Source organism: Lampetra fluviatilis, chromosome 17 (assembly GCF_964198595.1).
Source record: "Lampetra fluviatilis chromosome 17, kcLamFluv1.1, whole genome shotgun sequence".
NCBI lineage: Eukaryota > Metazoa > Chordata > Hyperoartia > Petromyzontiformes > Petromyzontidae > Lampetra > Lampetra fluviatilis.
This window is the reverse complement of record NC_136291.1, coordinates 960296-986119: the sequence shown is the minus strand read 5'-3', so window position 1 is coordinate 986119 and position 25824 is coordinate 960296. Positions and strand designations below refer to the sequence as shown.

The 25824-nt window shown below is 59.3% G+C and overlaps 2 protein-coding genes across 4 annotated transcripts in view; both read right to left on the bottom strand.

The window, feature by feature from the left end:
* Window positions 1-10811: 10811 nt before the first annotated feature.
* Window positions 10812-20701, bottom strand: GMDS (GDP-mannose 4,6-dehydratase). The gene is made up of 11 exons (XM_078864228.1): window positions 20618-20701; window positions 18786-18863; window positions 18265-18286; window positions 17636-17769; window positions 17146-17278; window positions 15059-15361; window positions 12880-12984; window positions 12094-12221; window positions 11680-11895; window positions 11379-11447; window positions 10812-10886 (listed from the first exon to the last, which is right to left on the bottom strand). The coding sequence occupies exons 1-11, from the start codon at window positions 20699-20701 to the stop codon at window positions 10824-10826; spliced, it is 1335 nt and encodes a 444-aa protein (XP_078720354.1). The 3' UTR covers window positions 10812-10823.
* Window positions 19017-25824, bottom strand: part of LOC144936802 (NEDD4-like E3 ubiquitin-protein ligase WWP2) — a 25086-nt gene continuing 18278 nt past the window's right edge. For 2 of the 3 annotated variants that reach the window (XM_078863959.1, XM_078863960.1), the window contains exons 20-24: window positions 25353-25473; window positions 24672-24776; window positions 24329-24425; window positions 23735-23807; window positions 19017-23633 (exon numbers count right to left, since the gene is read on the bottom strand). In XM_078863959.1, the coding sequence (XP_078720085.1) occupies window positions 23534-23633; window positions 23735-23807; window positions 24329-24425; window positions 24672-24776; window positions 25353-25473 (496 nt within the window). In that variant the 3' untranslated portion in view covers window positions 19017-23533. Of the gene's footprint in view, window positions 23634-23734; window positions 23808-24328; window positions 24426-24671; window positions 24777-25352; window positions 25474-25824 lie in introns of those variants that run through there. The other variant, XR_013637483.1, reaches the window with a different exon arrangement.

The window sequence follows — 25824 nt, the reverse complement described above, 5'->3', positions numbered from 1 at the left end:
GCAGTGGATGGATCATGGCCGATGATACTCGTGAGGATTCGCAGTGGAAGTGCGGCTGACCGTCTCTCTCATCCCGCCTCTTCATCTCGTCGTCGCCATCGCAAGGTGCCGCCTTCAAACAGCGCCCGAAGGTGGCGCGCGGTCAGACGGCGTCACTCCCACGAGGAGCCGTCTCCGATTGTCCAGTCGCGAAACTCGCCCTGTCCAGCGCTCCCTTCGCTCATGAGTCGAGCGACTTGGGCAGCGTTCTTCATCTTTATCCAATTCTTATAACTTATTTTTGGCGGGGTTGGGGGAAAGGCCTTCATCCAGCAATGGTTTGATAATGACTGCCACGGCTGATGATGACGCTGCTGCTGTTGCTAATGATGATGATGACGCTGCTGGTGCTGATGATGCTGTTGCTGATTATGCTGTTGCTGTTGTTGCTGACGATGATGCTGCTGCTGATTATGATTACGCTGCTGCTGCTGATGATAATGATGCTGCTTCTGCCGGTGATTATAGTGCTGATGATGATAGTGCTGCTGATGATGATAAAGCTGATGATAGTGCTGATGATGATAATGCTGATTATGATAGAGCTGATGATGATAGTGCTGATGATGATAGTGCTGATGCTGATAGTGCTGATGATGATAGTGCTGATGATGACAGTGGTGATGATAGTGCTGATGATGATGCCGATGTCTCAGTGTAAGGGGCCCAACCCCTGCGCGATAACTCACGACATTGGCACCACCGAGTGGGGGTGGGTGGGTGGGTGGGTTGGGGGAGGGGGTTGGGGGGGGCACGGGGGAACTTCAATTACGCGAGGTGCCCCGTGGAGCCCCGCTCTGCTGTAAACAGGTGCCGAGTCAGGAGCCCAGGAACAAAAAAAAACATCCAAAACTTAAACAGCCGCGACGTGTGTGGCCCAGCGGAGAGGGGCGGACATGGGGTGGGGTGGGGGGCAAGGGAGGGGGCTTTCTACTTGACCAGGCGCTGACAGTCTCCTGGTCCCAGGGCTGGACCAGTCAATGGTTCTCTCGCCCGCTCGACGGCTCTGCAGGTCCCCAGATCATCCAGGACCTCAGGAGCCCTCCTGCAGCCCCTCAAAGTCGTCCTCTCTCGTGCCAGACCCCCCCCCACGCCTCTGTCCACCCTGCAGTACAAATGGGGCGCAACCACACCAGGACATTCTGCTGTGTCGTGGCTATCGCCGCACTCGGCTTGGGGAGTTCGGAAGTCGCCGGTTCGATTCAATCTCCCGGCGCGGCAGTTTAAAATAACGGGAGCGAGTCTCAGAAACCGCCTGCCCCAAGCCACGCACCACAGCGAGTCGGCAGGCCGCGCGTGGTGGAGAAAAGCGTGGGGACTCCCACCTCTCCGCCCGGGCGTTTGGTGGAAGAGTCGAGGCGACATCCCCTGCCGAGGTGCTTACCCCGAAGCGCCCCCGAGTGGCGCGAGCACCTTCGCCTGAACGTGATCGGGGAGTCGTTGCGCGCTCCGCCTCCACGGGTCCCTTGCCCCTCGCGACTGCCGCGCCACGCGCCGCCTGCTTCGCTCTTAGCAGCGACCCGGGAAGTACTCAAAACGCAAAATTAAGCGCCGACCTACTTGCTGTGCTGCCTGCTACAGCTGGGTGCGTCTCGCTGCGCGTGTCTCCCCGTCTCCGTGTGAGCCAGCAACCCCTGACCCCGCAGGCGTGTTGTCGTTACGCGGGATGGCGTTCACGACGAATTTACGATTATCGAATGGGGAAAACAGATCGATTAGTAGTCAGCGCCGTAGATGACCCGATGAGGTTGACTAATCGATGCTATGAGTTGTATTTGTACATCATTGTTGACATCGAAATTGAGGACACGTGAAGTGTCGAGGGCTCAGATACAGGCACCCGCAGACACCCACAGACACCCACAGACAGACACAGACGCTCACAGTCACTGGCGCATCGACAGATACACGGGCAAAGACCCCCGCCCCCTCCCCGCCTAAACAGACTGTTGGGGCAAGTGCTATAAGCGAGCACCTATTAAGGTCTACAGAGATGCACACACAGACACACACACTGATATTACACACACAGACACACACACAGATATTACACACATCATCATCATCACCACGTGCCTGCCTACGAGTAGCCGTGCAAATCTGCGTGTGTGTGCGTGTGTGTGTGTGTCACACGCACGGAGCACACGTGTGCACGAACACACACACACCGCGGCAGGGCCGTGAGATTTCAAACACACTGACGGCTGAGTTTATGCGCTGGCCTGGCCGGAAATCTTTTTCCAAATAAACACAGATTGTCACTGCATGGGTGGCCTTACCAGCCCGCCCGCCCGCCCGAAACAGCGGCGGGCGCTGTGTGCCTGAGCGAGTGAGCGTGAGTGAGTGAGCTTGAGTGAGTGAGTAAGCGAGTGAGAGTGAGCGTGAGTGAGTGTGAGTGAGTGTGAGTGAGTGAGCGTGAGTGAGTGAGCGAGTGAGAGTGAGCGTGAGTGAGTGAGCGAGCGAGAGTGAGCGTGAGTGAGCGAGTGAGAGTGAGTGAGTGAGCAAGTGAGCGAGTGAGAGTGAGCGTGAGTGAGTGTGAGTGAGTGAGCGAGTGAGAGTGAGTGAGTGAGCAAGTGAGCGAGTGCGAGTGAGCCTGAGCGAGTGAGCGTGAGTGAGTGAGCGAGTGAGAGTGAGAGTGAGCGTGAGTGAGCAAGTGAGCGAGTGAGAGTGAGCGTGAGTGAGTGAGCGAGCGTGAGTGAGTGAGCGTGAGTGAGCGAGTGAGAGTGAGTGAGAGTGAGCGTGAGTGAGTATGTGAGCGTGAGTGAGTGAGCGTGAGTGAGCGAGTGAGAGTGAGTGAGAGTGAGCGAGTGAGTGAGCGTGAGTGAGTGAGTGAGCGTGAGTGAGCGAGTGAGAGTGAGTGAGAGTGAGCGAGAGTGAGTGCTAGTGAGCGTGAGTGAGTGTGTGAGCGAGTGAGCGAGTGAGATTAAGCGTGAGTGAGTGAGCGTGAGTGAGCGAGTGAGCGTGAGTGAGTAAGCGAGAGTGAGTGAGCGTGAGTGAGCGTGAGTGAGTGTGAGTGAGTGTGAGCGAGTGAGAGCGAGTGAGAGTGAGCGAGAGTGAGTGAGCGAGTGAGAGTGAGTGAGTGAGCGAGTGAGAGTGAGTTGAGTGAGCAAGAGTGAGTGAGAGTGAGTTGAGTGAGCGAGAGTGAGTGAGTGAGAGTGAGTTGAGTGAGCGAGAGTGAGTGAGCGTGAGTGAATGAGAGCGAGTGAGTGAATGAGAGCGAGTGAGTGAGAGTGAGTGAGTGAGTGAATGAGAGCGAGTGAGTGAGAGTGAGCGAGTGAGCGATGTTTTTAAACACAACCAGCGGTTGGGACCGCCTCGGACCCGACCATCAAAGACACCGGACGGTTCAACTGATGTCTCGAACACGGTCACTGGTCGGGGGAGGCGACGCGTGGGTTGGTGAGAGAGAGAGAGGAGAGACCGGGCCGCGATGGGTGACGGTCGGTGAGGTCCTATCGTTCTCTGCCTCTCAAGTTCGTCAGCTCGGTGATGGGAGGCAAACTTCACCGCGCGACTCCGCGAGTTCCACGTGGACCCCCCCCCCCCCGCTTCACGGTTGTTTGAGCCACCTCGCGACTGGCTGTGATGTGTGGGGGGGGGGGCACATACGACGGTGGTGCTGTCAGCAAAGAGCGCGGTAGGCGGGGTGGCGGGGGGCTCACCGCACACCTGCGCCGCGCGCGCGACTCCGCGTGGCGCCCCCCCCCCCCGCCGCTTTCCACGCGAGCGCTTCTCAGCTTAGACCATAGATGGCTTCGTCTGAGCCCCTCTCTCGTGTGGGCGAGCAGAGGGGAGGGATGGAGATGGAGCAGGGGGAGACGGAGGGGTGCTGGAGGTTTTGTTGTAATTACCTTGGGGCGAGCGACGCACGCACGCACGGCGGCGGAGAGAGAGCGGAGAGAGAGGGGAGAGAGAGAGAGAGAAAAAACGGTTGTTTATTGTTCACTGTTGATTTTTCTTTCCGTGTTGTGTCAACACGAGGGCGAAACACACGGGGCGAGATGTTTAATCTGAAGCGGAAAGCAAAACAATGACGGGTGAAGCGCCAGGCGCGCCGCTCCGCGCGACACAGCGCAGGTTCCAGGGCGCGCGGCCACCTCCTCTCAGCGACTCTCCAGAGCCAGGCAGAGACCGCGACTCTCCAGAGCCAGGCAGAGACCGCGACTCTCCAGAGCCAGGCAGAGACCGCGACTCTTCAGAGCCAGACAGAGACCGCGACTCTCCAGAGCCAGACAGAGACGGCGACTCTTCAGAGCCAGGCAGAGACTCTCTTTCTCCCTCTCACTGCGAGGCTGCAGTAGAGTCGTGGACTCGTGGATTGTGAGTTTGAGACGGTGTTGGTCGTTGGGACGCCCCAGGCGGGAGTCATCGAAAGCCCCCGTGGACCGATTTGATTGATTTGATTTGATGGTCACGGTCCTCTGGAGGAGTTTGCGGACTCGAGAGGAGGCTGCGTGGAGTGCAGGAATGTGGGCGAGCTCGGGAGCGAGTGAAGGAGCCGAGCGAGTGAAGGAGTCGAGCGATTGAAGGAGCCGAGCGAGTGAGTGAAGGGGCAGGCGAGCGAGTGGAAGATCCGAAGCGACTGGGTGAGTGTGGTGGTGGTGGTGAGTGAGAGATCGAGCGATTGCGTGGCGGACTGACCGAGTGGTTTAGCGAGCGAGTGGCCGGGGTGGTTGAGCAACCAAAGCGAGTGAACGAGTTGCCACGTTGGATGGTGGCGGTGCATCATCAACCCGAGCTGCGACTGCCCTTGCCAGTGACCGAGCGACCTCTCTGGGTAGACGCGTGAGCGACCGACTCGGTGGGTCGAGTGTCTGAACTAGCAGGTAGAGCGGAGTGACCGCGCGGGTTGCGCCAACGCGAGTCTCGAGCAGACGGGGAGACGACCTCACGCTACTGGCAGCGTGGAGAGGAGGCGAGCGAGTGACCGGCTGAGTGACCGACCGACCGACCGGACCCAGCCCACGCCGCCTCGCCTCGTCACCGCCGACGATGTCCTCCTCCTCCTCCTCCTCGTTCGTGTGCGGCGCGAACCTTCACGCGCTGGCCGAGAGCCTCTTCCTCTACCCGGGCTCCCCGGCTCTCCTCGCGGGGCTCCACGTGCCGCCCGCGCTGCAACGCGGGTGCAGCAGCGGAGCAGCAGCGGCGGCGGCAGGAGGCGCCGGAGGAGTCGGAGGCCTCGGCTTGGGCGGCTCGGCAGCGAAGGAGTCCCCGCAGAAGCCCCCATACAGCTACATCGCGCTCATCGCCATGGCCATCGAGAGCTCCCCGGAGCGCCGCGTCACACTCAGCGGCATCTACCGCTTCATCATGGCGCGCTTCCCCTACTACCACGACAACAAGCAGGGCTGGCAGAACTCCATCCGCCACAACCTCAGCCTCAACGAGTGCTTCGTGAAGGTGGCGCGCGAGAAGGGGCGGCCCGGTAAGGGCAGCTACTGGACGCTGGACCCGCGCTGCGCCGACATGTTCGAGCACGGCAACTACAGGAGGCGCAAGCGCAGGGCGAAGGCGGCGGCTGCTGCTGCTGCAGGAGGAGGAGGAATGGCTCCCTGTGTTGGTCGGGGCCCCTTCGGCAGGGATGGAGGGGACGGCCCCGGAGACCCGGCTGACGGGAGCTCGGGGGAAGGGGTCGGGGGTCGTCACCACCACGGATGCGCGCCGGGGCCGCTTCCCGTGGCACCGACTCGTGATGATGAGGACGACGGCGGTGGCGGTGGTTCCTCTCGTGATGCTGGTGGAGCCGCTGGTGGTGGACCCCAGCCGCTGATCGCGATCAAGGAGGAGGACGAGGAGGACGGAGCGGCGGACGAGGGCCTCGTACTCGGGGCCCCGAGTCGCGGGCCGCGCGGCGGCGTCTGGGCCACGGCGCCTTCCTCGGGCCGCGCTGACCGCGACCCCGACGCCAACTCGGAGCCCTTCCCCGCCAACAGGGACCGAGGGGACGCGGCTAAATCCGGGCGCAGCGGCGGCGGCGTGGGGGGCAAAGCGGCTCCGCGCGCCGCCGCCGCCGCGGCCGCCGCCACCGCCGAGAAGTGGAGGACTTTCAGCATCGAGGGGATCCTCTCGGGCTCGCGACCCCCGTTCGCTGCGGACCCCCCGCCCAGGGGGCCCGTGGCCACCGCGGGCTGCTGCGCGCTGTGCCGCTCCCTGTCCCTCGCGCCGCTGCCCCCCCCGCCGCTGCCGCCGCTACCGCCGTGCGGCTTCCACGCGGCGGGGCCGGCCCTGCTGCCGGCCTGGCTGGCACCCTACGGGGCCCCCTACGGATTCCGCGTCTCCCTGGCGGGCGGGGCCATGTGCGCGCCGTGCGCCCTGCACCCCGCTTGATGCGTGGACTCGTCAAGTGGGTTGACTGGGGACGCTCCCCGTCACAACCCCCGCGACGCGTCGGTGTGCCCAGGACGCACGGCGACTGCGAGGCGAGTGATGGACGTGAGCCCCCCCCCCCTCCCCCCCTGGAACTAAAGCAGCATCGCAGTAGTGGGAGTGTTGTTGTTGTGATGGATTCTGTCTATTTACAAGCCTCACCGAGTCTCAAGAGTCGGTTTCTAAGAGCGTCCTGCTAGCGACATTTGGGATGTTTGGCCAAGTCGGCGTTTTTATTTCATGGAGCAGAGCCGCGAACTCCAACCAGAGGCCGGACTCCTCCTCCACCGCCTGCTCCTGCGGCTCACGAAGACGTCCCTCGCGACCCTCACGAGGGACGCGCAGGGAACGGTCTCGACGCGTGGCCGTCGTGAGGACGCAGACACGTGGCTCGTTCCGAGCGCGTTCCGCGGCGCGGAGTTGGGGCCACGGCGCTCGCCACACCCCCCACCCCACAGCGCGCGACCCCGACTCGGGCACTCGGTGCGAGCGCACGGCACCCTGGGGGCACGCCGCACGGCACCCTGGGGTCCCCTGGGGGCATCGAGCAGCCGCCACCACCACCCGGCAGTTCTAGCGAGTACTCAGCCTCGACACCAAGCAGCAGCAGCACCGCCTCCTGGCATCATCTGGGTTCCACAGACCACACGGCACCACCCGGCTAGCCTGCACCACTATCCAGCAGACACGCGCATTAACCATCAATGACCCAGCATCACCCAACACCGCACCCGGCACCTACCGCGAACCACCACCCAGCGCCCCCCCTCCCCCATCTCCGTCACAGTAGACCCGAGTTGCGGATAAAGCGGCGCATCCACCCCCCAGATGTGCGGCGCGTGGTGGCGCTTCGTGAATGCCGCGACACAAGAGGGCGAACTCCCCCCTCTCCCCACTCGCTCCTCTCTGGAGCAGCCGCGCTGGGAGTGGCCGCGTGGCGGGCTGCTCCCCGATCGGTGAGGAGCCGGCCACTCGGTGCCCACGTGATCGCAGACGCTGCTGCTGCTGCTGCGATCCGGTGATGTGGGGGCAGCAGCAGCAGCAGCAGCAAGGGTTGGTGGATCACGCACAGATGTTGTGGGAGACTCTCTTCTACTCCCCGCGGGCGTTGAGGAGGTCCCGTACCCCTAGCTCGCCAGGAGAAGGCGGTACAGCAGAGTGTGGACTAATCGCCATCTGTTTCCATCTGTACGGGGATAGAGTGTTGCCCTCTCGCACGTGCGGGGCTTCTTCGGGCGTTCTCGGTTCCCCCCCCCCCACGTGTATTAAACAAGGGGACCGCCTCGTCACCAATATCGCCTCCCCCCCCCCGCACCGATTCGCGTTCACAGGGCGCACCCCGCGGTGATGGTGCTGGTGGCGACACACGACGCAACTGCTTAACACAATGACCACGTTGTTGTTGTTGTCGTTTATAAACTTTATACAGATTCTATATATTATATATATATGTGTGTGCGTGTAGAGAGACGAGGACAAGCATAACGGGGTTCTCTCTCTCTCCCGATGGGTGCGTTTTTTTATTCCGATGCTAAACGTGCGGTCGGTCGGTCGGTGGATCTGTCGTCGACTCCGCCGCCGTGCCGCTGCCGGTCTGTACCGGGCAGCTGTAACCACCGCTTCAGCAAAGTTACGCAATAAACAAAACGTTACCAACTTCTCACGTGCCCCCTCCTCCTCGTGCTTCCTCCTCCTCCTTGCCCCCGCTTGTTCCTGAAGGAACGCGCCGGATAATAAGACGCACCCCCCCCCCCCCCCCAACGGGTGCTTGGCGTCAGTGACAAGTCACACAAATGCGGCCACGTGGATTCGCACGCGCGCGGCGACCGGATTACTCGACGCATCCCCACAAGTTCTGCTCGAAACAAACAGGGGATGAAGTGCGCCGTGTCATCTGGAGAACACGGCGGTACGCCGCAGCGTGCTCCGGTCGCGCCACGGTGCGATGCCCGATGTTTCGTTCCGCGTGCCGCTGGCAGGGTCTTCTTCGGGAACGGAATGAAGGCAAAATGAAATCCCGAAGAAGCTCCCAAGCGGCACGTGGGAGCGAAACGTTGGACACCGCGGCGGACACCGGGAGTTGCAAACTCCCAAAAACGCGCCGTAGAGCGCGCGGCTGGAGCTCGTTCCTGCCGTCAGAGTCGGCGGAACGACGCACGGATCGCCCCCCCCGACCCCGTCCCCAAAGCCAAGCAGGGACGAGGCCTGGGCAGCGCAGCGACCGCCACCAGGCATCGCGCAGGGCGGCGGCACAGGCCGCTGCGAGGCCACGCGGGAGGGAAGCCGGCGGAGCGAGGCCACCGGTGTCGCGGGGAACTTCGACGCTGCCAAGTGCGGAAGAGCCCAGTGGCCCCCCCCCGCTGTCCCCCGCCCCGAGCGCGTGGAGCGGAGGTCGCTTGAAAACATCTCGGGAATGGTTTCTTCGGTATCCGCTTCCACGCTCCGCCACCAGAGCCGCCGTCACTCACGCGGCACGTCCCTTCAAGTTCACCGCGGCGAGTAACACGCAGCACGCGGTCACGCGGTCTCACCGTCACAGCCAGCGCTTCATACGGCACCCAACACATCCCGGGTCACCGGCGACTCGCTGCAGCCACCGCATTCATAGCGGGCGGGGGGTATACTGGATGTGGTGTGCCGGGTGTGTAAATATTCTCACCGTTTGCCGACCCGGAGAGAGGCGGCTGAAACTAAGCGCTGGCGGAGCGACGCGAGGCCTCACGGCGACGCCGTGAGGCCTCGCGTGGGAGCGGGGGGGAGGGGCGAGACCGGCGGGGTCAGGTCAGGTCAAATGGACGCTACGTGACGTCGTTCAACTGGGACCGACTGCGCTCCCACGAAGGTCTGGGACGCCGCTGGGTCGTTGCGTGGTTTGATCCGGGGGGGGCGGCCTGAGGGGTGCCCGGGGGGGGGGCACGGCTCGAGTCTGGGACGGCGTTTTCTGAACAAATAACTGACGAAAATATTCGTGGACAAAATGTGATTATTTATTTTATTTGAGCCGACGGTTAAATGATGACGACCGCTGCCCGAATCAAAGCTCGTCCACACTATGGAACCCCTCGTCGATCGGCGTTAGCGGTCAACCGCGCGACCCCCCTCTCACGCCGAGACGCGCGACACCGTTCGCCGTCGCGGTCAGCCACGGCAGCACGTCCGCTGCCGGATGAAGGCCCTCCCAGAGCCGTCGGCCGCCTCTCGCGACCCCGCGGCCACCGGTCCGCTCGGCCGCCCGCTCGGCTCTCCAGGTGGCGGGGGGCGGCCTCCGGCGCGGGGTCACTCCCGCGGCTGCCGCTCGGCCCCCGTTCCCGGCGCGGGTCTCGGTTCGGCTCCGACCACAGGGTTCTCTCCCGCTGGCGCGGGCAGCCGTCGGCCACGCCGTGTGCAAGCGCCACGCGCCGAGCCGCAGCACCGCGGGCTGGAGACCGACGTGTGGGACCGTGGTGTCCGCTACCGCGGTGTCCGCTACCGCGGTGTCCGCTACCGCGGTGTCCGCTACCGTGGCGACCCAAGTGCTCTGGTCCCCCTAAGCCGAATCTCTCCTCCTCTCCTCCCTCGTAGAAAAATAATCCCCCCCAACCCCTTCCATCGTGGACGGCGCTCATGTCCCTTCGTTGTCCAGCGCCTAGAGAGGGACTTCCACTCGGACGTTGCAATCTCTCGCACACTCACTCACACACTCACTCACACACTCAATCACACTCACTCACTCACACACTCACTCACACACACACTCATTCACTCACACTCACTCTCACACACTCACTCACTCTCACTCACTCACTCTCACTCACACACTCACTCACTCTCACTCACTCACACACTCACTCACACTCACTCACACTCACTCACTCACTCACAAACTCACACACACTCACTCTCACACTCACACACATTCACTCACTCACACTCACTCACTCACATACTCACACACTCACACACACTCACACACTCTCACTCACTCTCACACACACACTCTCATACACACTCACTCTCCCTTACACAGACTCACTCTTCCTAACACACACTCACTCTCACACACTCAACACAAATTGTTGTTCTGCACCGGGATCTTGTGGGAATGTCGTAGCCAAGCTCCTCCCCACAGCCCCCCCCTCCTCCTGCACCCCCTTCCTCCCACCCCCTCCCGTCCACCCCCCCCGACCCTTACAGAACCCCCCTGCCCCCCACCCTACAGAGTCACTCGACTCACCCCCCCCCCTCCTCAACTCCCCCTCGGAGGCCAGCTCCCTTCTACACCACCCACCCTCTAACACCCCCCCCCCCCGCCTCCCCCCACTGATCCCCACCTCCCCCCCCGCCTCTCCCCACTGATCCCCACCTCTCCCCCCCCCCCACTTTATTCTGGAACCTCCTGCCCCCCCCCGCTCCCCCCCCCCCCCGCTCCCCGGGGGTCTTCACGCGTTGGGGTTCTTCTTCATGAGCTCCATGTCAGCGCTCACCATCTCTTGCACCAGCTCCTGGTGGGGTGAGCGGCGAGGTGAGCGTCGCCACAGAGACGACGACAACAACAACAACCAAAATGACAAAGGTTCCCCTGTGTGGCCTTACCAGGCAGTTGAAGCAAGTGCTGTCAAGAGCGCCTATCAAGGCCGGTACGGCACAAGAGCGAGTGATGTGGCCGGCACCGCCTTTGTCTACCCATTGCCGATGTTTTACACACCACACCAGGTACTCATTGAAGACCAAGTTGACTTAGGGGAGGCCCGCGACCAGTTCAGATATTCATCACTGACGTTGGCCGTGAGCGGGAGTCAAACTTGGGTCGCTGGGGATGGCGACGTCACGCGCCCAGCTGACGTCACGTTCGCCAACTTTACGGGAAGTCACCCTGGACCCAACGGGAGCCCCCCAACTCCCCACTTGAGCCCCTGCTGCCCCCCCCCCCCCACCAGTCTCTCCCCGCTCCTCCTGCGTTTCATTCTCAACGAGGGCGGTGGACGAGGACTCACCTCGAAGGTGACGCGCGTCGCCCAGCCCAGCTTGGCCCGGGCCTTGCTGCAGTCGCCCTGGAGGAAGTCCTGCAGGGAGACGTGGGGCGGTGAATCGCGCGGCGCCAGCGGACGACGAGGCGCCTTACACCGCGGCGCAGGGCTAGCGGCGCAGGGCTAGCGGCGCAGGGCTAGCGGCGACTTCGGCGCAAACGATGGGCCGCAGTTTAAACCTCCCTCTCCTCGCCCCCAGTGCCTGTGCTCTTCCACAACACCCCCACCACCTCCGATCGCCCCCGTCTCCCCCGCAGCCCCCACTCACCACCTCGGTGGGGCGGTAGTACTTGGCGTCGACGCGCACGTGCACCTCCCCCGTCTCCTGGCAGCGCCCGACCTCTTGCAGGCCGCCGCCCTCCCACACGATGCTGCGGCCCACGCAGCGGAAGGCCCGCTCCACAAACTCGCGCACGCTGTGCACCTCGCCCGTCGCGATCACAAAGTCGTCCGGCTCCGGCTGCTGCAGCATCAGCCACATGGCCTGGGGGCGGACGAGAGGGCGGACACGCCGGTCGCTCGCACGCCTCGGGACGGCTTCTCCCGAGCCAGCGGTGGGGGGGGGGTTAGGGACCGACGGGGGTGGCAGAGCGCGGCCGCCCGCGGTGCGAACGGGAGACGGGGCGGGGGAGAAGCCGGGGCGCTGGGGTTGGCGGGTGGCGTGGGTGGCGGGGGAGGGCACCTCGATGTAGTCCCGCGCGTGCCCCCAATCCCTGCGTGCGTCCAGGTTGCCCAGGCTGAAGCAGTCGAGCTGGCCCAGGTGGATCTTGGCGACGGAGCGCGAGATTTTTCGCGTCACGAAGTTGGAGCCTGCGACGAGGTGAAAACGACGATTTTAGATAACGAAGCCACCACCACCACGACGACGATGGTGATAATCGTCATGATAACAACTACAACTGCGGCGGCGTCGTTAGCGTCTAACGAGCGCGACTTTGTCGTGCGTTCACCATCATGGACGATGACCGGGGAACTGGGGCCAAAGTTTGGGCAGTGAAACAACGGTTGAGGTGGTGTCCAGAACTACTTGTCAAGCCAAGCGCTGGTAGTCACAAGTTATGGGTCAAGGTGTTTGAGAATGGCAGTGTGGCCGAGGTAGCGGTGTGGTGGTGTGGCTTCTTGGCGGTGTGGTCGGATGGCAGTGTCGTCGGTTGTTGGTGTGGCGATGTAACTGGGTGGTATGGCCGGATGGTGGCGTGGTTGTCCGTGTGGTGGTGTGGCAGGACGGCAGTGTAATCGGGTGGTGGTGTGGCCGGGTGGTGGTGTGGCCGGGTGGTGGTGTGGCCGAGTGGTGGTGTGGCCGGGTGGTGGTGTGGCCGGGTGGTGGTTTGGCCGAGTGGTGGTTTGGCCGTGTGGTGGTGTGGCCGGGGGTGGTGTGGCGGGACGGCAGTGTAACCGGGTGGTGGTGTGGCCGGGTGGTGGTGGTGTGGCCGGGTGGTGTGGCCGGGTGGTGGTGGTGTGGCCTGACCCCGTCGAGGACTCTCGTGGTTGAAGAGGATGCCGTTGCAAGCGTACATCCCGTAGGCCTCGCGAAAGTTCACGACGATCCAGTACGCGTACAGCTTGGCCGCACCTGCACGAGACAAAGATCCCCCGCGTAGTCTTAACACTGTTGGGGCAAGTGCTGGGAGCGAGCATACAAGGGGTGGATGACCAGCACCACGCCGGCTGCCTTTGTCTCTCCGGCGCTGATGTTTACACACCGCACCAGGTACTCATTTAAGGCTGGGTCGACCTCGAGGAGGCCCAGAACCGGTTCAGATATTTGCCACCGATGTTAGCCGTGGCCGGAATCCAACTCGACCGAGCGATGCTTACCGAGTTCGTTGTCATTCACCGTACATCTCAAAAATGTTCATAGCAGCTGGCCACAACAACCCCTTCCACCAGGCCCCACTGACCAGCGTGGTGAAGTATGGTCAAGCAACCTCCGTGCCCGACACGGCGTTGGCGGGGGGGGTGGCGGGTGGGGGCCGGGGTGCTCTTCACGCGCTCGGCGCATCGACCGACCCCGCGACTCCCGAGGCGAACGCGACTGGACACCCGGGTCCCCCCCCCCCCCCCCAAGGGGCTGCGGGCCCCCCCCCCACGGGGCCCCCTGGCGGCCCGAGCTGCGTTCTGCACGCAACCCGCGCCGGGCCGACGCGTGCAGCGCTGCACAGCGCACCTCAACTAGAACGACTCAAATTTGTAGTTTAATTTGACCAGCTAATGCCCACCGAGCTCTGTAGCTCTTTTTTCAGAAGCGGCCTGGCCACAAATGACAGCTCAACGAAGTGGCTTATCGCGTGGACGTTGAGAGCAGCGACCAAATACTCTCTAAACGCGCGGTGTCGATTCTGAACGTGGTGGGAAAAACCTGGGGACCTCGGAGAAAAATCCACGCCAAGCTGCCAAGGGGGCCGGGGCTGGAACGGATCCTTTAACCGCAGTCGCAACATTCGCACAACTCGTACGTACACGCTTCCTACACTTGGCCATGTTGCTGCTGCTGCTGCTGCTTTGGCGGTGATGCACAAGCACCAAGAACAAGGGTCAACACATTCGTCAATAACGCTGCTAGTTTTGTGAATGAATCTTGGCAGGCAGCAGCAGCAGCGGTAGCCGCCGCCGTGTTGTGCTCAGTGGGAGCCAGACGCCCCGAGTCGAGGTCTGGTACTCGCCACGACGAGCGGTGCTTCACGCGGTGGCCTCAAGCTGTCACCGCCACCTCGTGGCCAATCACACCAGCACGTGTGTGCGTGCGCGTGTTTCATCCAAGAGTGGACCCATGTGCGTACAAACACATCCGTGCATGTGTAGGTGCGCGTGTGTAGGTGCGCGTCGGACCGGAGTGTGAATGTGCGCGTGTGCGTGCTCTCGTTCGCGTACACGTGTGCGCGTGCATGCTCAAGCACAAAACAAAGATCCCCTTGTAAAGCCTCAACAGACTGCTGGGGCAAGTGCTGTTAGCCAGCACCTATAAAGGCTGGCATGGCACACGAGGGGGTGGGTGGCCAACGCCACGCCCGGCCGCCTTTGTCTCCCCAGTGGCGATGTTTACATACCGCACCAGGTACTCATTTGAGGCAGATTCGAACAAGGGGAGGCCCAGGACCAGTTCAGATAATCGTGATTGGTGGTGGCCGTGAGTGGGAATTGAACCTGGGTTGTAGTGCACTTTAAGGCCACGTCAAGTGTCGAACGCCGACTGGCAGGTCATGGGACAGACCCAGGTGCCATGGGTGGACTGACTGAGATCACTGGCCGATGCACCACCTGTGCCCCCTATTGTGCTGACTTGTGTTTTAGCCACCTGGCGCTCCTAACATTGTTGTGAGCGTCGCTCCTCCGCCCTCCGTTGTTGCTGGAGGGCAACTGCCTCCAACTGCCTAGTAACAGCGTCCTTCACGAGCCTCCTCCACAGAGGCCGATCTTGACACCGCTGGTACCAGTCTTCGACAAGTTCACTCAGCTAAACATCTTCCCGTACCGCATCAGTCCATCTCTTCTCCAGTCCGTGTCCTGCCCATTTAGCCCCCTCTAACTGGCTAAACACAATCTGCTTGGGCATTCGGTGGCTGGGCATGCGGGCTACGTGACCCAACCAACGCACAGACGCACATGCACGCACGCACGCACGCACACACGCACGCGTCTGCACGCACCGTAGGGCGAGCGCGGGTAGAAGGGGGTGCTCTCGCTCTGCGGGATCTCCTGCACCTTGCCGTAGAGCTCGCTCGTCGACGCCTGGTAGAAGCGCACGCGGTCCGCCAGGCCGCAGGTGCGCACCGCGTCCAGCAGCCGCAGCGTCCCCACGCCGTCCACGTTGGCCGTGTACTCGGCCAGGTCGAAGGAGATCTTCACGTGGCTCTGCGCGCCCAGGTTGTAGATCTCGGCCGGCCGCACGGCACTGATGATCTTGACGAGGCACGAGCTGTCCGTCAGGTCGCCGTAGTGCAGCTTCATGCCTGGGGGGGAGGGGTGGGGGCAGGGTTGGGGGGGGTGATAAAACCGCCACGTCTTGAACGACGATGACATCAACGATTGTTAAAGCTCCCTAGATTAAAAAACACAACAACGAGAACATCAACACACCAAATCTCACGCCACGGCAGTAACACCGCAGAAATATAACACTGCAGAAAACACAATATCAACCACATCTACAACAACTTGTGCGGCTAAATTCCTTCCGAGCGGTGGCACAACGCACGAACGAGAAGCGACGTAGACCGGGAGAATGTTTCGCTGCTAATGAACTTCCTGCGCCCATCTCCCTGCGCCTGCACTCCTGGCACCACGATGGTCAGCCCCCAGTCCAGCAGCGCACCGACAGCAAGCGGTGTTTGTGTGACACCGTCCACTCGAGAATCCGGTTTGGCCACGCGTGGCCGACACCCGGACCTCGACGGTGCCGGCTCGGCGACTCTGACGCGAGAGGGGGTCGGCTCCCCGACTCACGGGGGCAGCTCGGTCATTGTCGAGGCGCGACCGGTTCTGCCAGATCCTGCCGCGCGATTCGGCTCTCGCCAAATGCCCCGGAATGCCCCACGGCCCCCGCAGACTCGGCAAGATCTGGGAAGTTAAGCGGAGGCTCAGCCTGGATAGCGCTTAAGACGGGCGACCACCGTGCATAACAGGCGCTATAGGCTGCTGCTGCTGCGGGATACATGGTCGGCAGCAGAGAGCAGTGCGGCAAAACCCATTTCTGCAATTGTGGTGTAACTCAGGCGAGTGGTGAGCCAGGTAGGATGATGATGAATCCATGGGGAAGGGTAAATCGTGTCTAAGTGGGACACTGTGTCTTTGTATAAAAATACAATTAAGTTGCTAGTCCATTCACCTGTTGGCTTTGCAGACCAATGTTGACCAGCAGTATTTGTTTAAAGCAATAGGACTCCGGGCCTCATCAGCAGAGTCGTTCTTGTTGAACAAGTGCTGCTGGACACAACCAGATGTTATTGGCAAGAGCACTCCGTATATACTACGGGGCCCCCTGCTCAATGGGAAATGCAATACTGCATTGTTTTAAAACTCATCATTATTCTGCGTGGTCTTGGAGCATTGTGGGGAAAGCCATACATAGGCAGAGCTAAGCTCTGTGTCTGCACAATAAATACTGGACTGGACTGGCTGCACATATTTCACCCTCCACGGTAAAAAACCGAGCAGGACCCTCCCGAAGAGGAGTCTTGAGACTCCAGTGAGGCTTTGCTGGGGCAAAAATCCGCGCAACACAATCACCTCGGTCTATTTACTTTCCAACCCTGTGTGCGCGATCCAACAGCAACTGTTTAAACAAGACAACTCTGGCCCCGGCTTCGACATTGGGGGGGGGGGGGGGGTCTCATCAGCCCAGGGCAAGCAGGGGTGGGGGTGGGTGTGGGTGTGGGTGGTGATTGTGAATTCAATCCACGGGATAGACCAAAAGGGTCGGGAACCAATAACAACAAGACGAGACACTTCGAATTCGGTATAAAAAAAAAACCCCCAAGCGATATTTCAAGAGCCGCAATGCACTGCCGCGGTGGTGAGCACGAGACGGTGGTGAGCACGAGACGGTGGTGAGCACGGGGGGGGGGGGGGTGGTGGAGTGGGGGGGGAGTGGTAGAGTGGGGGGGTGGGGGAGTGGGGGGGTGGTGGAGTGGGGGGGTGGTGGAGTGGGGGGTGGGGGTGGTGGAGTGGGGGGTGGTGGTGGAGTGGGGGGTGGTGGTGGAGTGGGGGGTGGTGGTGGAGTGGGGGGGTCACTCACTGCCCTCCTGGTGCGTGGCGGGGTTCTTGTACAGGTGCTCGATGCGGCCCGTGTTGAAGGAGCTGGAGCGCCGCACGATGCCGTGCACCTCGTAGCCCTTCTCCAGCAGGAACTCGGCCAGGTAGGAGCCATCCTGCGGGCACGGCCACACGGGGGGGGGGGGGGGGTCAGAATAGTGAATACAATGTCAACGATGACGATGCAAATAAAACTGCTGCTGTTGATTCTCATGACACTGCTACGACTGCTCCTGCCGGATGATAAAGCTGCATGATGATGGTGCCGATAACGGTGGTGCCGATGATGATAACGGTGGTGCTGATGATGATGCCGCCACTGATGATGATGATGCCGCCACTGATGATTATGGTGCCGATGATGATGCCGATGATGATGATGGTGCCGATGATGATGATGGTGCCGATGATAATGATGATGGTGCCGATGATGATGATGGTGCCACTATTCCTGGCTCCGTTAGACCGCGCACCTGCCCGGTGATGCCGGTGATGAGCGCCACCTTCCGCTCTCCGTTTCGCTCCGCATCGGGGGACGCGTCAACCACGGCCTGTGCGCCTTTCTCCAGGTCCACGAAGCCCCCCCTCGTGCCTCCCACCCCCTCTCCTGATCCCCTCCCTATGCCCCCCTCTGCTCCCCTCTCCTCGCCCCCCTCTGCTCCCGTCTCCTCGGCCCCCCTCCCCTCTGCCCCCCTCCCCTCTGCCCCCCTCCCCTCTGCCCCCCTCCCCTCTGCCCCCCTCCCCTCTGCCCCCCTTCCCTCTGCCCCCCTCTCGTCTGCCCCCCTTCCCTCTGCCCCCCTCTCGTCTGCCCCGCTTCCCTCTGCCCCCCTCTCGTCTGGCCCCGGCCCCTCAGGCCTGGGGCTGCTGCTGCTGCTCGCCATGCGACCGCGATGCTCCGTGGTCCTCGCTCACGTGACCGCCGCAGCTGATCGCGGCTCACTTCCGGCGAGTGTCGAGCGAGACGTCAACCAATGGCGCCTTCGCACGGGTGGAGGGGGGGGGGGCGTGTTAAACGGAGCCTTGGCCAATCGGGGGCGAGCACGCGCCGGGGATGGGCGCGTGCTCACCCCCGCGTGGCTGCCCCCCCCCCACGTGGCGCTACCGGCCACCCCCAGCGGGGGCGTCTACTGGAGGCAGGCCGAGGCAGGTGACCCCCAGGGATGTGGAGGCAATAACAACAACGACGGCGCTTTAGAGAGAGACGCTGGCCAGGCTGAATATTGAAAGTCAGACCGTGATGTGTGACACGCCTGGCCCAGAGGCGACGCTCCGTTATATCCCGAGGGAGCGCACGCGCGTTACCTGCTTTACCTGTCTAAGTTTGCATGTAATTTTACGTTTCTCGGTTGTAAATATGTAGCTGTGGAATGCTTTGCTCGGAGAAATATTATTCTGATTCTGCTCACCTGGTGGGGTACCGCATTAAACTTGCTGATTACCTGCCAGGTAACGCACTTGGCTACACGCGTGTGGGCTAATCGCGAGGGTTCTGCTAGATTCTTGGGCTACACTTGTTGAGTCATCCGACCTCCCTCCACGCCTGAGGCCAACTTTGTGACCCACAACCCCACGGCTGCCGGTGACCGTGGTGGTGGTCAGAGACCGGGCGCGTCACCGCCGCACGTTGTCCACGATTGCGTCCCGACTTGCCTCCGTGGTGACCTCGAGGATCCATCCCTCTCGCACCGCAGTTGTCATCGCCTGGCTCGGACAAGTGCGACTCACGTGAGCTCCGTGCAGTGTGGACCTCATGCGGCTGTGTTGCTGCTGCTGCTGGTCAGTGCGCATTGTTTTCACTCGGCGATACCCATTCACCCCACCACCCACCCACATCGATGACCCAGGACAATCGCATCGATTGTGATATCTTTATTTCGGATAAAGGTTCTAAAAAGGTAATCTTTTAGAGAGAATAAAAATAGATTTACACTATTATCCCAGCAATGGGCGCCGCGAGGTAACCTGTCTATCGTCGTTTCAAAGTGTTACAAACGAGAAGTGAGACGCTCATTTCCACGCTCAACGATCCACACTCCTGCAGCACGACGCTCCACTTTATAAAATTCACAGCTTTTCCCTAAATAGCGGAGAGGAGGGGGGGGTACGGGGAGGCGGAGGCTTTTTTTATATCGAAGAAAACAAATCATGAGATACTTTATAAAATTATATGTATATTATATTTGTACAAGACAATTGTTATAGAACCACTCATCAAAGTTTGCAGCCTTCGTTGTTTTCCCCATCTCATCAACAACATCATCATCACACAGCGCAGATTCCGGCACGGGCCTTCATAAGCATCGCGAAAGATGCTGCTGCTGCGGTGACCGCACTTACTCCCGCGGACGACTCACTGGCGCCACATCTCTCCAGGACAATCAAGACAGATGCATGAGCGGAGTCGTCAAAGAGCGTCAATATTCAGTAGCAAAGAAGGGGAGGGGGGGGAGAGAGTCCCAATGAGCAGCGGACAACGCCACACGAAAAGCGGGCAAACTGAAAACGAGCCGGGCGTAGCAGCCGTGAGCGAGCTTATGGGTCGCGGCAAGGTCATAACTGCTGAAACAAACGATGCCAACAGGCCAAATGACGAGCCATATATTGTTTACATAGGAATACGGAACGGAGGTCATCCTCAGTGTTGGTGATTACCGTACTCTGTACGACGTCGCTCACGTGCACGTGCAAGCACCTGGTAAAACCACTGATGGATGAGGTTATCTCCCATGCCATGCGGGTCGTGGAGGGGCTATTTAACCATACTTCACCAAGCTGGTTACTGCGGGTTGGGGAAAATAAACAAACTTAGTGGGACCAATTTGCTCAATAAGAATCAATTGTGTTACTTCACTCAAATTATAATATCGATCTATGGGGAATGAATGAAAACTAAGTTTATCTCACCACGTGGTACCAACAAGCACATATTTGTCCTGGCTCCGTGGGCTTTAGGGCTTGAGAATTAAGCATCGTGGACGAACTTTGGGCACAAAACTACAGTAGCCTTTGTCACTGGAAAATCCAGCTCACCCGGTGGAATCGCCGCTGCATTAGTGAAAGAGGGGAAAATGCGTTCCTTTGACAAGAGGCCTCCACACCCAGCGCCTCTTGCACGGCACCGCGCGGGTGACGCGCTCAGAGCCCTCCCCGTTCATCCACCACGAGCGACAAGGCAACACACTGGAAAGTGGCCCTAACGGAGTTGCTGGAGGCCAGGTAACAAGGTAGCCTTTAACGCCGAGGGCGAGTGCTCGCGGTCGTTTGGCTAATTGGTGATGGCTTGGGGTTCGGTGCCACCACCTGGTTGGCTGGGATGCGCCACATCCCAACACCGTTTGCTCCTCCCTCCCACCCTCTGCAATTAAGGCCTATTCAGGTGTTGGCCGTTTTTTGTATCGGGCGTTCAGAGCGATGTCACGCAAGGGGCGCGGCACATCCCGGCCACAACTTCCGACCATCGAAGGGGGCGCGAGCAGGGAGCGAGTGTAGACACCGCGGTCGTCCCTGCCGCTCAGCAGGTCAGGCGAGGTCACATCCATCTCGTGCAGTGGTTCTGAACATTTACTGCAGCCTTGCACCCCCCCCCCCTTTGGTTCTCAATCGTTAAAATATTTATGTTAATAAATACATAGGTTTGATGAAACAAAGTAGTTGTGCTTAAGTGCCCGTGCTTAATTTGTGTTTTGATGATTTACCTTCTAAAAAAAATCTGACATGTCTCGCACCCCAGGTTAAGAACCACTGACCTCGTGTTAAGTTCAACCTTGCCCACACAAAAAACCATCCCAGACTCCCATTCTTAAAAACATTCTCATGCAAGTACTCTTTTTCCCTGGGGCAGGGTTCTTAATCTGGCGGCGAGCGGATGACGTGTGGCTTGTCGAGCTACGACCCCGCTGAGAAAGAGCAACAGATTGGCGAGATGTGAGAGACGAGCAAGTAGGCGGTAGCCGGGAGCTGTAGACAAGAGGTAAACACGTCCTGTCTACAGCGCCACGATGCAAGGTGAAGTTTATCTGTACACGTGACACTCGTGAAGTTACAGAGATCCTGTGACATACGACATCGGCCCATGAGTACCTGCTCGTTTTATTATGTGAGTTGCCGGCTGAGCATCAGCTGTTGCTCAGAGGAGATATGTGCAACAGCCGAGCGACAGTGCGACCTGTACGTTGAACTTCTTTAGCACCGTACGTAGCCAACCGTGCTAATCGGAACCGTGACAGCGGCTGCCACACAACTCCGACCCAAACCCAGCCGTGCTGCCAGCAGCAGCAGCAATCAGCACTGTCTACGGTGCATGGCAATCCACCGACTCTGCAATCACTACCCCACACCAAGGCGAGTCAGCTTACCCCGAGGACGCCCAACCCTGTTGTCAGTAATCGATTCAAACCGGTGATTAATTTCGTGGCCAGGTCCGTCTGGATCTGCGCGCCCGGCACACCGCATCCAGTATAGCTCTTGCCATGGCCGTGGCTACTACTAGTTGTGCGCTCAATCCAAATTAAGCCCGGATTCTAATGGACTCGAGGGACCGATTCCTTCAGGTGAATCTTGGTATTTCGAGCTGGAGAGGCGTGCTGTGCAGGGAGGGTGGCAGCAGTGTGCGGACTTCGACCTGTGTTTCAATATTGCAGTGGAGTTAAAGTAGGCGTACATGAAGCCATCAGCTAACATTTGAAAGAAAAACATCTATACACAAGCGAAACGCACGGCCGTTCTCAATCAACGAAACAGCCAGAGGAGTTAGGAAAATATTAAACGGTTACCTATTAAAATAAACCTCGCTACAGTAATAGACCATCATCGTTACACTTTGTACATATTCCAATGCAGCAGCAGCACCACCGACAGTACTGCTCACAGCATGATGGGTCAAACGTCAGCCTGGGGTCAGACCAAGGTCATGTCAAAAAACTTGCATTGCAGTGCGCTCACCGCGAATGGTTTGTCTCTATGATGCAGCATCGCCCTGACCTCCCGAAGCCGGCTAGAGAAGTGAGATTTGTAGCTGCACGTGAATTTTTAGGGTGTCGCTAAAGCAGAGAGTCCACCATGTGACGTCACCGATTACGCACATTATTGGACGACAACGAAACCCAGCAAAATATTCCCGATCCTTGGGGCACGTGTCGGTAAAGTCTCTTCATTAAGAATAAAAATTCGCCTGGAGTTTACGTAGAGGACAGGGGCAACGGGAGGAGCAAAGGTCACGGCGCAAGCAAAGGTCAAGATGGGAGCATTTGGGGGGGCCCCGTCACGTTCTGCCGATAGCAACGAGACCACCGCACTCGCCCCCCACGATCGATGTGCAAATCACAATTAAAATCAAGTTATTACAGAATGTGTGCAAGAGATGTCCCACCCCACTTAAAATAAGCTCATCTCTAAAATGCAAAGGGTACACAACTTGCGCGACTTATATCTCTCTCTCTCTCTATATATATTGATAAATGACTATGTGTTACGTATATATACATGTACAGTCTCAGCGTCGAACATGTAAATCATTGCCGAGGACCGTCATGGAGGCACGTCCAAAAGCGGATGTCCATGAGCTCTGTGTGAAAGAGCGAGTAGACGGGGCGAGCTGATAAACGCGCCCCGAGAGCGTTCATTTACAAACAGATCCGTTACGAAAAATTGACGTCCCACTCACCTTGCCCCCTTTGCGTGATGGGGACAGGGCGGAACCACAGCATGACAGTGCGCGCACACACACGCAGCACGCACGTCACCGACACGCATGTTACACTTCATGTATGAAATTTTAAATCTCTGTGTGCAATTTAAGTGAAACACTGAAAGAATCAACGTAGAAAAGAGAGAAGAGACTTTTCTACTTTCGACTAATACAATACGATAAAAATATACACGTTTCTCGAGGGTTTAAAATCAAATGCTGGGAATTCACTCGCGCAGGCGGTCCCCCCACCTCCTCGAGCGTCTGGACCTGAGTTCGGCCATTCGGCAAAAGAAACAAACCCTCCGGCGCAGTGACGACGGACAGGGAGAGCAAAGCGCAGGCGCCGGAGGAGCGACGCGGTCACTCCGCACTGCCCCCAGGAGAGGTGGAGCCACAAAACTTTTAAAATAAACACGCGGGAGGCAGTCGCCTTGCGAGCGATCTCTACGGACGCCCCCGCAGGAACAGAGCCGCAGGTCCACGCGTGGCCCGCGACCACGGCGCAAAGCCACCTCGGAATAAACTCCCAATGCCGAAGAGCCGAGCGCCGGTGGCGAGCGGAGATAAACAGCGGGGGGTGGGGGGGGGGGTCGGAGGGCGGGCGGGGGGCCGGAGCTCGCGTGCCGCACGGAAGAAGGGGCGGCAGAGAGCGGCGGAGGGCAGTGGGTCAGGCGAACGGCGGTCACTCTTGTCCGAAGCCCTCGGTCTCCTCGATGGCGTACAGCAGCTTCTCCTTGAGCTGCTCGAAGCTCTTGTAGGGGGGCAGGTCGAGCCGGTTGAAGCTGAGGGGGACACGGGCGCACGGCGGTCACGCGCGGGATAAGGGACCTCCGCTGGCGCCAAGGTGAACACGGGTGGCGGCGGCTGCTGCGTGGGAACTCACCAGGTGTGACTCCGGGGGAGCCACGTCTCCTTGCCCACCTTCTCGATGCAGAACTTCTGAGGTCCGTTGCTCCCTGGCGTGGCGACACGCAGGGAATAGTCGGTACAATCCGGGTTCAAGCGAGGGAGGGGGGGATGCGAGTAATCACACCGCTTTGGAGGTAAGGTTTACTGGAACGCTTAAATATTTCCAAAAACCCCAAACTGTTTGGCAGCGAGTATGGCCTTGAACAGGATCCCATGATTTAATTGGAGTGCTCTTACCACTAACATCTGGTAACCCAGCAGCATTTGTTGAACAAAACCGACTGCTGATGATAACCACAAGGTTTAAATATGTCCAAGATTTGATTCGCTTCAATAAATGCTGCTGCACTAAAATGTTTTTTTTCTATTTAGAGACATGCTCTGCCACTCAACGGTTCATTCAGCAACATCTGCAGCCGTCGCGTGGCTCTTAAACTCGGACGCAGGATCTGAAGCGTTGCTACTCGCCAAGCCGTACGACAAGGAGGTAACAGCAGCCATGCTACTGGTGGGGCGGTGAGAACGCGCTGAGCCGCCACAGGTGCCGGTGCGAGGGGGGGGGGCTCACCGATCAGCTCGGCGAAGCCACCGACCGGCAGGCGGCACGTCCCCGTCACGAACTGCAGCAGCCGCAGCCGCTTCTCGTTGTCCATCTCCTTCACCACCTGCGTGGCGGCAGAGTCGGCGCGTGCCCACCACGCACACGATGACGCACCCGTGTAACCGGCTCACGATTCGAGCAGCACCGTGCGCACACACATCACACACTTGCCGTGCAAACCGCAACACTCGATAAAAAAAAAAGCCCACTACGAAACCCGACGCCCTGCCCCCTTCGACGCTACAGCACGAGGCCGCACGTTGATATCAACCGCGGAGGCCGTGAGCACGTGGTGGAGAGCGGGACTCGCCTGCCAGAACCACGAGATCTGCTTGCTGCTACGGTTGTAGTGCCTGTAGATGGTGCTGCGCTGCCAGTCGGCGAGGTCGATCTCCTGCATGCCGCACAGCATCACCTGCACAAGAACACATGCACGAGCGCGTGAACAACACGAGTAGAGTCAAACACGCACCACACATGCACGGGTGAGAAATTACTAGCCTGGTGAAACACGTAACACACGAGCCCACGTGCACAAACACACGTGTGTGTGTGTAAGATTATTACTGAAATAAAAGTATACGTAAATTCCCGTTTAGGCCAATAGAACAAGACGGAACAGGACAAAAGATACGAAGGAGACGAACAACAGACAGCTTGTGTGCTGCCAACAGGGGATGTTCATGTTTTATTATTTTTAAAAAAATACAAAATAAAATAGATTTCTGGCTTTCCGTACATATCGGAAATTTATTTTGTAAAAATAAAAGTCCAGCCTCATGTGTGGCTGCCGCTGGACCAATCACAAGCGCACACGCCGTTCGGTTTAAATTCTCGTGCACCAATCGGTTCAACGAAAATTAAACTCGATTTTGATCAATTCCAAGACCGTAGGAATCACTAATCGATTAAAGCCCTGGCGGCGGTGATGACACCGGGAACTTGGCCTCAGTGTAAACGCGCGGGGGGGGGCGGGGGGGGGGGGCGTCACCTCGAGCTCCCGCTCGTCGAAGTAGAGCAGCCACTGCAGCGGCACCACCTCGCTAAATCCGTCCAGAAAGGCCTTGGTCTGCTCCTCCACACCGCGCGAGAACCGCCACTCCGTCATGAGCCTGAGGCGCACGCACGCGCACACGGAGCGTTACACGCAGTAAGGCTCAACGCGCAAAAGGTCATTCTATAAAATAAACATTCATTGCTAGGGCTGCCGTGATGTAATTGTTCACGATACGATGTGAGCTTTCACGTGGCAATATGTAGATTATAATAACTTTATAACATGTATTAAAAACTGTATTGTATTGTACTTTTTTGTACCTCCAGCGTGAATAAAGATGAATGATACATTTTTCAAGTGAAGTTCACGAAACATAACCCAGCCATAAGTTTTCCAATCGTTACAACTTTACAATCTGCAATGCTGATACCGCACATGCTGTTGGTTACACAATCAATTATTAAAT